Below are 12132 nucleotides of genomic sequence, written 5' to 3'. Positions count from 1 at the left end.
CTTTCTTAATTTATAATTAACTGTTTTGCTATCCTCGGTTGAAAATTATATATTGTAAATATTTAAATAGTTGCATAGAAAACAATCAGTTTTAAACAGTGTGGTTATTCACTAAATGTATTGATAAAAGGTGACTCCATTTTTGTACATACTTTTACAGTAGTCATCCTTAATTTCTTAATATTTCGTTTATAAGTTTATCATACATGTATGATTTTGTATTTCATTTTAATACGCACGCATGCCACACGTTACTTTGGCGGATAGTTCAACAATGTTATGCCAAGCTCTATTCTTACGGTATGAAATTAAAGGATAAATTTTCAACCAATTAAAATCGAAAACAGTACATTTATATAGTTCCTTATAAACTACGACATTTCTCACAAGTATTTATTTATTTTTAGTTCCAAACATGCAAAAATAAAATCTTCGCCGATGAAACATTACAAACCTTTTTACACCAACATGCCTTCACTGAATTCATTTGAATTTCGTGGTGACCATGATAGTACATTGCATAGCACATCTATATTCACGAACACTCATGATACGATCTTTCGGGGACAATTTGCTCGTTTATGACACGTCATTTCGGAATAACCAAACGCTTAGCTACTTTATTTTCGTTTTATAGCATGACAACAATAAAAGAGGAATGTGCAACCCATCATAAATTTGAAATGGATCAGTATTATGAGATCCTTATTATAAGTAACTACGACATTGTCAGGATAATAACCTAGCGTCAATATGAAAGAAATTAAAGTGGTTCATACATTCATCCGTATAAAAGCGGCACATGTATTTTATTTTATCCTTATATTTTTCATAGTGCGGTACAAGTGCTGCATGCATAAAGAATATTACTTAACACAAATTATTAGTATAATATTTCGACCCCACTATTTGAAATTCACAAAATACTTATTTAATTATTTCGACAAAAAATCATTGTTTTTTACGTTCGTAGTAACGTAGTACATTCCATTGTCGGTCACCTGTGTCAATTCACGTGCACACTACAATTGTTGTTGTATTTAAATCTTTCGGCCAATGAAATGAGACGTTACAAGTTGTTTGTTTGTGATACGCCAGAATGTTATCAATGAATTATCAATCGCTAAACTTGACTGTACCTATTCAAAAACGTAAATGCATATTTCACAAGGCTTGATCCAAATAGCCTTTTTACTGTCTAATAACTTGCAAGTACGAAAACGACAGGAAAGAAGTATATTTTGTCTATATGTTTTGTGTTTGAACACTTTTTAAAGTTGATCATGCATTCGTTCTAAAATAAAATTTTGACCAGATAAAAGTTAAAAGATGACATAATTGGACAACCGCAATTGTTAAATCGCTTTGACGTCCGAAAAAAAGGTAATACTCAACACATCCATTGTAACTTTTAAAGCCAGTTAAATCCTTTTTTGCTGAAAGAACGTCCGATATCATAAAAATTCATTATCAAAACATAACAAAAACACAAGTAAAGAACGTTTAAGTATTCAATATAAATCAAAACACAAAGGTTATTCCTGATTAGTTTTTCGAATTATTTTATTTAGGCGTTTAGACCCTTTGGTGACCCCACAGTTTAAATGTCTATAATAAATACGTCGTGAGTTGTGGGCGTTACAGACGAACGTTCACCTAATCTGACCAAGTCAATGGGAAATTTTAGCGCGCCAATCAATGGTCTCGGCTACACTGTTTTGCACATGATTCTATTTGTTTTTCGTAAATTGTTTTGTTATAAATTAGGCCGTTTCAAAATTTTCATTTCGGGGCCTTTTATAGCCGACTAGACGGTAAGGGTTTTCTCATTGTTGACGGCAGCACGGTTGGCTATTACTGTTACATCCACTTCTTTTGAACTTTGATAGATATATATTTCATAGGCAATCATACCACATGTCTATAGTTTTATTTTGGTTGAATTTTGAAAAAAAATATAATTATTGTCTAACAAAATGAACAATAGAATCAAAATGCAAACCAATGAAAAGATTTTTGTGTTCGTTATAAAATACCACATGTCTATAGTTTCATTTTGGTTGAATTTTGAAAAAAAATGTAAGTATTGTCCAACAAAATGAAAAATCAGATCAAAATGCAAACCAATGAACAGATTTTTGTGTTCGTTATAAAAGGAGCTGTTGACCCACTGTTGTGAACAATATAGCCTGTATTAATAATGGTGATGGCTTGATGTCAGTTCAGTGGCAAATATTACATGCACATCAAGTCGAGAATATGTTAATGTGATATGAATATATAACAAGACCGACACGTTCAATCGAACTTTCAACTTGTTTAGTATGTAAATGTATCAAGTGTGCAGTCGGGTGTAATGTTTTGTTATTATTGACAGAAAATAACCTGGTAGGTGATTGACTTCAATAAAGGGAAACAATCTTTAAGTTTGTCTATACTATAAATAACTTATCTGTTTACCTAACATTAACACTACTGAAAACGAGTAGTACAGAATTAAACCGAAGGATCTTCTGACTTATAATTATTGAAAATACTGTATTTGTCAATCACGGTACCCAAAATGAGCAGAATAATTACAATATAATTTTCAAACATAATATAAAAGTAAATTAAAAATAGGTTAAACAGAGTATATAACACGGTTAGTTCTGATTTAATTGATTAACATCTAATATCAAAGTAAACGAAATAAGTAATAAACATATATAATGTGACTCTTTGTTTGTTATTCTGGACCCTTTACTGGACAGCACACCTCATAGTATTATCATTATCAATTACATGTAAATAACGACTAACGTAAATGAATTTATGATCATACAGATCTGTATATATCTATAACTCTTTATTAAGTAATCTTATTTAATATTGTATTTCTGTTTTTATTTAACACCTCTAATAATTGACAAATTATTGTCAAAATGTTTTTACCTTCATTTCCCATTAACCAAATAAAAAGAGATTTGTTATCAAGTTTTAAAATATATTTTTATTTTTACTAAATATTTTGCTAAGAAATAATACAGCACAGTACTTAGGCTGACGCAGTTATTTTTATACTGACCATGTAATGAACGACTGAAAAAAACTCTTAAAGTTTGACCTTGCGGCCAGTTCAAGCATTTAAGAATTGTTAATAATAAAATTACTATTTCATTTTAGAATTGATTGACAAGTGTGTCTTGTGAAGTCAGATTGTCTCAGTGGTATTAAGAGGAACTTTGAAACTATAGCTGCATCTTCTAAAACCTATGTTACCTGTTCTTAGTTGAAAGCAACTTAATGTTTTATTTGTTCGACTTTCCACTAATATTCAAGTATCATGTGTCATGCACACTTAAATTGATAGTATGTGAAATAATTGAATTTCATTGTAAAAACTTAAATACCTTTTTTTTAAACTTAAATAGATCAACAAGTTTCGATTACGTGACTCTTATTCCATTCTTTTGTATTATACATGGCCTTACGATTTATTTAAACATCGGCTTATCATTTTTTTATTTCATTGTTCTCACATAAGGAAAATATATCCCACTACATAAAGACGTCTCCATTAATATAAAGGAGTACCACCAAATATTAATATTATTTTAAGTGCACAAAAGTATGTGAAAAGAACCTTGAAATATTAAAAATATTGCTAATTGTTAGTATTTAATAGAAAAAAAAATTGATTTAACAATAGAGGAAAATCCAACCAAGCTATATGATTCACAGCAACAGAAGTCAAAAAGGGAAGAAATGGCTATCCATTTTCGAATCCAATACATAGTTAATAGAATTATTAGAGAAAATATATGTGAAAATACTTTTTTTTTCATACGGCATATTACGTTAATAGTGACCAAAATTTAAAAACATGCTACACTGAGGAACAAGTGATTAGTATGCTGGAAATTCTTATTGACAACATACTTGTTGAATTTGGAGGTAGACTTTTTCAACAAATTGTCTGCATTCTTATGGGAACGAACTGTGCGCCTCTACTTGTCGACCTCTTCTTATTTTCATATGAGTCGGAGTTCCTTCAGACACTTGTCAAAAATAAGAAGATCAAAGAAGCCAGATCATTTAATTTCACATTCAGATATATTGATGACGTTCTTTCCATTAACAATCCAAACTTTTCTGATTGGGTTCCTCCAGAACTAGAAATTAAAGAAACAACAGACACGGCTTCCTCTACTTCATCTTTAGACTTATACCTCGAATTTGACATAAGCGGTCATCTCAGTACCAGAATCTACAGAAAACAAGACGATTCTAATTTTGAAATTATAAATTTCCCCCACCTTAGCAGCAATATACCAACTTCACCTGCATATGGGATATACATTTCCCAGCTCATTCGGTATTCAAGAGCTTGAAGCTGCTACTCAGACATTATAAAACTTCACCAGTGTCTGAGCAGAAAGTTGATGAACCAAGGTTATGTCAAAGCACGTCTCGTCCTATTTTTTTTTTTAAATTTCATCGGAAGATACCAAGACATTTTTGATAACTATTGCGTATCAACTTCTCAAATTATACATGATGGTCTTGAAGTATAAAAGAATCGATGTACTGACGTTGTTTGTCATCTTAAATACGTGTGATAGGGTATTTATACATCCCTCCATTGTGTTATTGTACTTTGGTCATTGTTTTTATCTTTTCTTTCATTTTTGCTTATGTGCTTTGTCTATAGAGTGTCTATATGCCATTTTGTTTTCTTTGTTGACATAGTTGTTTGTTTTTATAGTGATTAAGATTAAAACACAATGTTGACTGCTGTACCCCAATTTTTTACATTTTTACCTATTAAGTATGTTTGTTTTGCTCACACATTGTTGTCAATATAATGGAACTCTATGCGACTGTCATACAAGTGAAAGGTTTAGCTAACTTTAAAACCAGGTTTAATCCACCATTTTCTACATGAGGAAATGCCTGTACCAAGTCAGGAATATGACAGTTGTTTTCCATTCGTTTGATGTTTGAGCTTTAGATTTTCCATTTGACAATCAACTTTCCGTTTTGAATTTTCCTTGGATTTCAGTATTTTTGTTATTTTACTTTTTTATGTGTTACAATTTTGATGTTTTATTTGGGGGGAATTTCAAACCTCGTATGCTAACTTTTGTTTAATCATACGATAACTGTAGATATTTTGGCATACAGTGATGAGGGAGTCCGTCCGTCTGTTTGTTCTTCCGTCCTTTCGTTCGTCTTTCTGCCCACTTTTGTGACCGCAACTGCTCCTGAAGTGCTTTACAGAATTTTGTGAAACTTCCAAATATTTTTTTTTATTTTGTATTTTTGCACCTATTTCTTTTCGGGAATTTACTTTTTGAATACATGGATTTCGTCGTATCTGCACTCAACAGTACACATTTGTATTTATCCGCTTTCCACCTTAACCCCTAATCATGAATTAATGTAATTTTCTCATCATCTCAACCTTATAAATGCTATTGCGCACCTCTTCTTTAGTTTTCTGATACAACATCATTTTAGGGGTTTTTCTAGCAAGCCTGAACTTTCAAGGGACGTTGCCTTATTTTGGGGGTTTGCACCCATTTCATAATCTCAACCTTTTCTAAACCCCCTTATTATAAATTATTGCAACTTTAAAAAAATCTTGACCACATAATGTTATTGTGCACCTCCTATTTTTTTGTATCAAAATAATGTTTGGGGTTCCTCTTCCCAAAGCATTGTGGGTTCCTCTTAGCATTGCTTTATTCGGGGTACCCAATTGTATCCGAAATTCCTCCAAACCTCTTAATTATATTTTATATAAAAATTTCTATAATCTTAATCATGTAATGCAATTGTTAACTTGCTATTTTATTATTGATCAGAATCATTTTTGGGGGTTTCTTTACAAAAGCATGGACTTTTCCATTGCTTTTTGTATCCGCAACTCTTCCTTAACTCTTAAAACACTTTATTGAAACTTTCTCAAAAATGTTATTCTGAAAACCAATCTTAAACGGATAACCATTACAATGCATTTCTAAACAAAACAAAAAGTCCTTTCTTAACATCTAATCAATTTGACCCATATATGTTGTAAGTAAAAATATAGTTGCTAATGGTAGTATTTGGATATTCAATTTTCGTAAATAATTTAAGATATCAGAACCAAACTAATTAAGATGAAAGACAAAACTGAAGGAATGGGATGAACCTTTAGATCTCTTTACCGCGAAAACATGTTTCGTCTGTGCTATGATCGATATGTGATCTTACTATTCTCCATAGATGTGTGATAATGACCAATTGTTTTCAAATTTACCCGTCAGCTTAATGTTTAAATGTTAAAGATGAAATCGAATCGATCACAGAGTAAAATTATTTGCATGGAAAGAAGTTTTATCGAAAGAATGTTGTGATACACAACTATAATTATATATAGAAGTTTAGTTATCATATACTTAGAGTAAATAACTTATAATTTTTACAGTATGATAATAGCATTAAATTTACGTCATTTCCATATTTTCCGAAATTGTGCTTAGCGGGCTGATATGAAAAACTTATCAACTGCTTCCGGCTATTGTTGCATGCCTTTCCGTAACGTTATCGCATGGCATTCCGTCTTTACTCGAGAAATTCCGGAAAATACACCTCAATGGTACGTTTTCAGTTAAAACATAACAAAGTAGGGTACAAAACAAATATTAGGAAACAGGAAAATATATTATGTAAAATGCAAAAAAATGATGCGATAAATTTTTCAAAGTTTCCAGCATAATTTAGCAAGTTACTTTACAAATGCCTTTAATGTTGACTTTTCCAAACAGTGTTCATTATGTTTTGTTGAATTTTTTTTATCGTCAATATAAAAATATACTATACTGTTGTTTTTCTCCTCTGTTGATGCATATGATAGAAAGATTTCATATTTGATGTATTACATTTGGCGTCCGTCGTCGGTAAACTTTTCACTCTTTGAACTTCTACTTGAGAACCACTTAAAAGGATCAATATATCAAACTGTTATTTTTCTCCATTGTTGAAGCATATGATAAAAAGATCATAACATGTCATTTTTCATATCAGATGTATTATCAGCCCTCGGTCAATATCAGCCATCGAGCCATCTGGTATGAAAAATGCCATGTAATAATCTGATAATATTGCGTGAAACAATTGTTTTTTATGGATGTAGGATATTTTAATTTATATATTCTAATATTCAAGCTCATTAGAAAATTAAAAGGGCGAACAACAACGAGAAGCATTTTAGTTTCAATTTAGTTTTCCGAGCATTCTACGAACAACATTTGATATTCACTAATCCAGGACATGTACCTCTGACAGCGGTGATCAATTAGCGGATGATCATAGTGACTGTACACTCAAATGAGTATAATTATAACATAGCATCATTTCCCCTTCCTGTTATCAAATGGAAAAACAAACCCATCCTTTCCATGGAATATGTAGGTACGCTGCATATGAGTATTATATAATATACATAATCAAAATTTGGTTTGTAAAATGCAACCTTCAATATCTTTATCTGTTTATTTTTTTTTTTATTAGCAAAAATACGTGTGTGACATATTTATTACATTTTTGTAATTTATATAAATTTAAATTTCATTTGTCCAATCCAATATTTGCGTATTTTGTAGAAAGTAACACACCTGTTTTCTTGTCCTCTCCCGTAGTATACAATTTGCCCCCCCCTTTTTTTCTAGGGTACAAACATACGTCTGTGAACATCAATAAACGTATAATAACTGTGGACAAAAGGTGTGAGGTAATCAGATATGGATAAAATACGTCTAATCACAATACATGGTGTGTGTACAATTATTTATTTTTCCGGTCTTAGTTAAAATATTGGTTTCGATTACATTTTTACATTTAAAGAGGAAAAAAACTTCCCTTTCGGTATTTTCTATACACTTTATTAATGGACGGTATTACTGGTGAAAGGTATGTTTATTTTTTTCAGTAAATTTTAAATTCGCTTTTGTTTATTGTTATGTTGTAGTTTGGTATGAATTCATAACGCCTTTTAAACGTTTTGAGGAATGTAAAAATGTGCATATTTACGTTTCTCTTAACATCACAGACAATGTATTCATTATATATCGTGTTTATTCCACTATTTATCCGTTTCATCTCATTATAATTCAAGTTTATGCATTCTATTTTGCCTAATTAACTATGTATTACAGAACTGTTTACTTCCTTGTACGTACTTAACTACACATGTATAAAAATAAGGAGATTTGGTATGGTTGCCAATGAGACAACTATCAACCAAAGTTCAAATAAAGTGGATTTAAGCAATTATTGGCAACCGTACGGCCTTCAACAATAAAAAAGGCCCCAACATAAAAAATAAGAAATAATTCAATTGAGAAAACTAACAGCCTAATTTATAACAAAACATTGTTTACGAAAAACAAATATGACAGACATGAACAAACGACAACCACTGAACTATGGGCTCCTGATTTGGGACAGGCACATACAGAATGTAACGGGGTTAATCATGTTCGTGAGTGCGCATCCCTTCCCCTAACCTAGGACAGTGGTGTAACAAGCACAACATAAGGACAAACTGTAAAAAAAAATCAGTTGTAAAGGCTTAACTCATCAGATCGATACAAATTACGTATGTATTACATATAAAAAACATTTATGCATTTTTCACATTTCTCGTCTTTTATGTTTTAGAATAGAATTTGAAGATAAGAAGATGTTTACAACGATGTAAAAACAGCTAATATGTTACTTAAGTTGCTTATTCTCACAACTGCTGTGTTGACAGTTACAGCACAACGTAAGTCACCACAGATTCGTCTTTTTATATCAATTGTTATATATTTTTACTAAAATTAAAGTACCATAATCTAATATCTTAAGAAATCAAAAACGAAAAACGAATACACTTTTGTTTATCATTTTGGTTTTTGAGAAATCAAAAACGAAAAATGAAAACACTTTCGTTTTTCGTTTTTTGTTGTTGATATCTCAAAACGAAAAACGAATGGACGCAAATATACACGGACCAATAACTAACAGAAAAAGTGTGGGTTCACTTATGCATATCATTGACCCCATTCCTAAATAAACTTTAATCTGTTGATAGAATAGTCGTCAAATTTGCTTTGTAAGATAAATATTTCACTTTCAGAAATGGTATGTCGATAAGGTTAAGCCAAATATGTATAAAAGCCGATCTGTTATGAAGAATATTAAGATTGAGTGTATTCGACATCACGTTTCATATTTCACGTGTATATGCGTAACAACTTGTCCACAGTTTTTGACATGTCAATGTACATGCCACTGGTGGATCAGGAACCGCTAAACCTTCGATGACAATAGTGTATCCCTTGGTTTTTTTTTGTAAAACTTTTATAGCTCTAACTTCAGTTTTCTACGAATTGATTTTTTTTTCATATTTTCACAATTATGTTGTCTGTCAGTTTTATAACAATGTTTGCCGGTGTCTCCACTCACTAACGACCTTTTTTTGAGGTCTTAGATCTTTAGATGCAACTGTGATACAATTGGAGGTTTAGCAAACTATAAAGCCAGGTTTAAACCACAATTTTTATTTGAAAGTGCCTGTACCAAGTTAGGAATGTATAGTTGTTTTCCAGCCGTCCCGTTGGTTGATACATTCTTTCGTTTGATTTTGTCAGTTTTTATGGACTTCCCCTTTTTGAATTTACCCTAGCGTTTGCTATTTGTGTTAACACCTTTTATGATACTAGTATGAAAATAACAAAAATACCGAACTCCAAGGTAAGTCCATAAATGCTCGACTACCTGTGTATCACTCAACTGAACGACTGGAAAACAATTGTCATATTCCTAAATTGGTCCATGCATTGTTCGAAAAAAAAATGGTGGTTTAAACCAGGTATATATAGTCGTCTGATTTGTAATTTTACCGATTGTATCCTATTCCCAAATTGTGATATTTTGACGTTTACCCTGTCATCGCAACCGGTCTCGCTAATTTTTAAAATAACGTAAAACATCCAAACCCATCCCAATATAGGGTATATAAATAAACAAAGTTTGATATGTTTCATTTGAGAATTAATATGTAACTTAAATAGGCGACCATGTACATTGAATTATTTTTTATGCGAATGACAATTCAATCCAATGTAACTATTTCTATGCACAAGGACGGTTTTTAAGTTTGTTTGCAATTGCACTACCAAGCCATCTAGCAAAATGTATTAAATACAATACGAATTGTCATAATGGTAAGTGTGAGGAGATCTGGAACATACCTGTCCCCTAAATTGACATAATCATAAACAACACAGCTATTTCGGTTTTAAAAAGAACATGCCTACAAGAAAGATTGTATTTTTGTTGACAGTTTTAATTTTACCTATGTTGTTCTTATTTTACAGTAAATCTAACACCATTTGGCACAGCTTCTCAAAGCTCTATTTTTACAAGTGGTAAAGGTGAACCGGAAAATGCTGTAAACCCGCCTATATCAAATTATTTTGATAATGATTTGACAAAATGTACACACACATACTCCTATCTTCATAGTAAAAATAAAACTGCATGGTGGATGTTTGAATTTTCTTTTGACACTGCGTACATCACTGATATAACCTTATATTACAGAGAAAAATGTAAGTATATACAATCATTTTCATCAGAAAATATTTAATGGTATGTTTATCCCTAATGTTTTCGTACCTTCTTGCGATTTTTTCTTTCTTAATGAACGTTTTTAAGTAAGCTTTTAAGCCAGGATGCAATGCATATATAACATCAGCTGGCCTGAACGTTTGTGAAAATATCCAAAAACACAAACATTGACCGATGTGAAGTATGAAACTTTTCGTTGTAATGAGAGTGGAATGCTTCATGTCCGTTATTTGTTCGTCTAGAATTTGAAGGAATTTCAGCCCACACTGGAGGAGGCAACAACGCATTATCCTACATATATAAAAACATATACAGGTAAATATGTAGATAGATAACTTTCCAGAAGTGCATTGCAAGAACTAATTAAAATTATAAACTAAAATGCAAACACAAGCAAAATTGAGTAACAATTAATTCAGTAGAACAATAATATTGTAGCACAAATCAACTGGTAAACACTAATTGTATTATCAACGTACACAACACTGGAATACAGCAGTTCATATGACCGAAGTTTTGTCTCCGTTTTAAACTACCACCCCTCTTTTTTCCTCTTTCAAAATTGTTGTATAGTTTGAAATTTGTAGAGAAAGAGTCTCAATAAATCTGTTCAAAATACATGACAAACTCACATGGCTATCGGTTCGTATAGACATATTTTACATGTCTGTTGATCTTTCAGGTTTTGACTTTCCCTTTCTAAGCAGTTTATCGACACTCAAGTTAAAATAATTCATGGGGGGCTAAAATTTATTGTGATTTTACCACGGGTTGGCCTTTTATGTTAAATATTTTAGCTCGAGTGATAGTTGTTAACCTTATAAACGGAGGATTAGAAAAAGCTTATCCTAAATACCATTGTTTGTGTTCTACATATCTACTATTCCTACATGTAGTCTATGGAGATGCAGACACAAATCTTAATTTGTAAATTATCATTAAGCGACAGTAACTGTTGACAAAACTTCCTAAACGTATTCACAATTAAATATAATAATACATGAACTCGAAGCTGAGAAAATAAAGCCTCTGTTTTGAACCAATAATCATTGATTTACATTATATTTTTGGCATTTAGTTTCATACAATTTTCTGAACACCAGTTTTCAATTATATAAACATCATTTTGAAGGTTATAGTATTTAACTCATGTACAAAATTGCCTTTATTAGGCAAAGTAAAATCATCTGCATATAAATCTATACATGAATTTTCTATGTTCAGTATTAAATCATTGATGTATAAAATGAATAGCAGCTATGGGGCAAAGGACAGAGCCTTGTGGTACACCAGTTTTTTAAAACAATTGCTTTCATGCTATGGCGTATAGCCATTTTTGAGGCCCCGATCAAGACAACTTTTTTTAGCAGATAGTCATTCTAAAAATCCTATGTATGTTTTCTAATGAAATACATTAATTGAAGCAGTTTAAAATCATTAGTGGATTTGTGAAGTTTCAACATTTAAGATGTATTTTTGTATTTAAAG

At 31.2% G+C, this 12132-nt stretch overlaps 1 protein-coding gene across 17 annotated transcripts in view; it reads left to right on the top strand.

Moving 5' to 3' along the window:
- Nucleotides 1-8686: 8686 nt before the first annotated feature.
- Nucleotides 8687-12132, top strand: part of LOC127718597 (plexin-B1-like) — a 338385-nt gene continuing 334939 nt past the window's right edge. For all 17 annotated transcript variants that reach the window (XM_052224757.1, XM_052224751.1, XM_052224765.1 and 14 more), the window contains exons 1-2: nt 8687-8794; nt 10392-10625. In XM_052224757.1, coding sequence (XP_052080717.1) covers nt 8740-8794; nt 10392-10625 — 289 coding nt within the window. In that variant the 5' untranslated portion in view covers nt 8687-8739. The remainder of the gene's footprint in view (nt 8795-10391; nt 10626-12132) is intronic.

The sequence above is a fragment of the Mytilus californianus genome, unplaced genomic scaffold (genome assembly GCF_021869535.1).
Source record: "Mytilus californianus isolate M0D057914Y unplaced genomic scaffold, xbMytCali1.0.p SCAF_1, whole genome shotgun sequence".
Taxonomy (NCBI): domain Eukaryota; kingdom Metazoa; phylum Mollusca; class Bivalvia; order Mytilida; family Mytilidae; genus Mytilus; species Mytilus californianus.
Note: the sequence above shows the minus strand (reverse complement) of the source record. Positions and strands in the feature narration are given on the sequence as shown.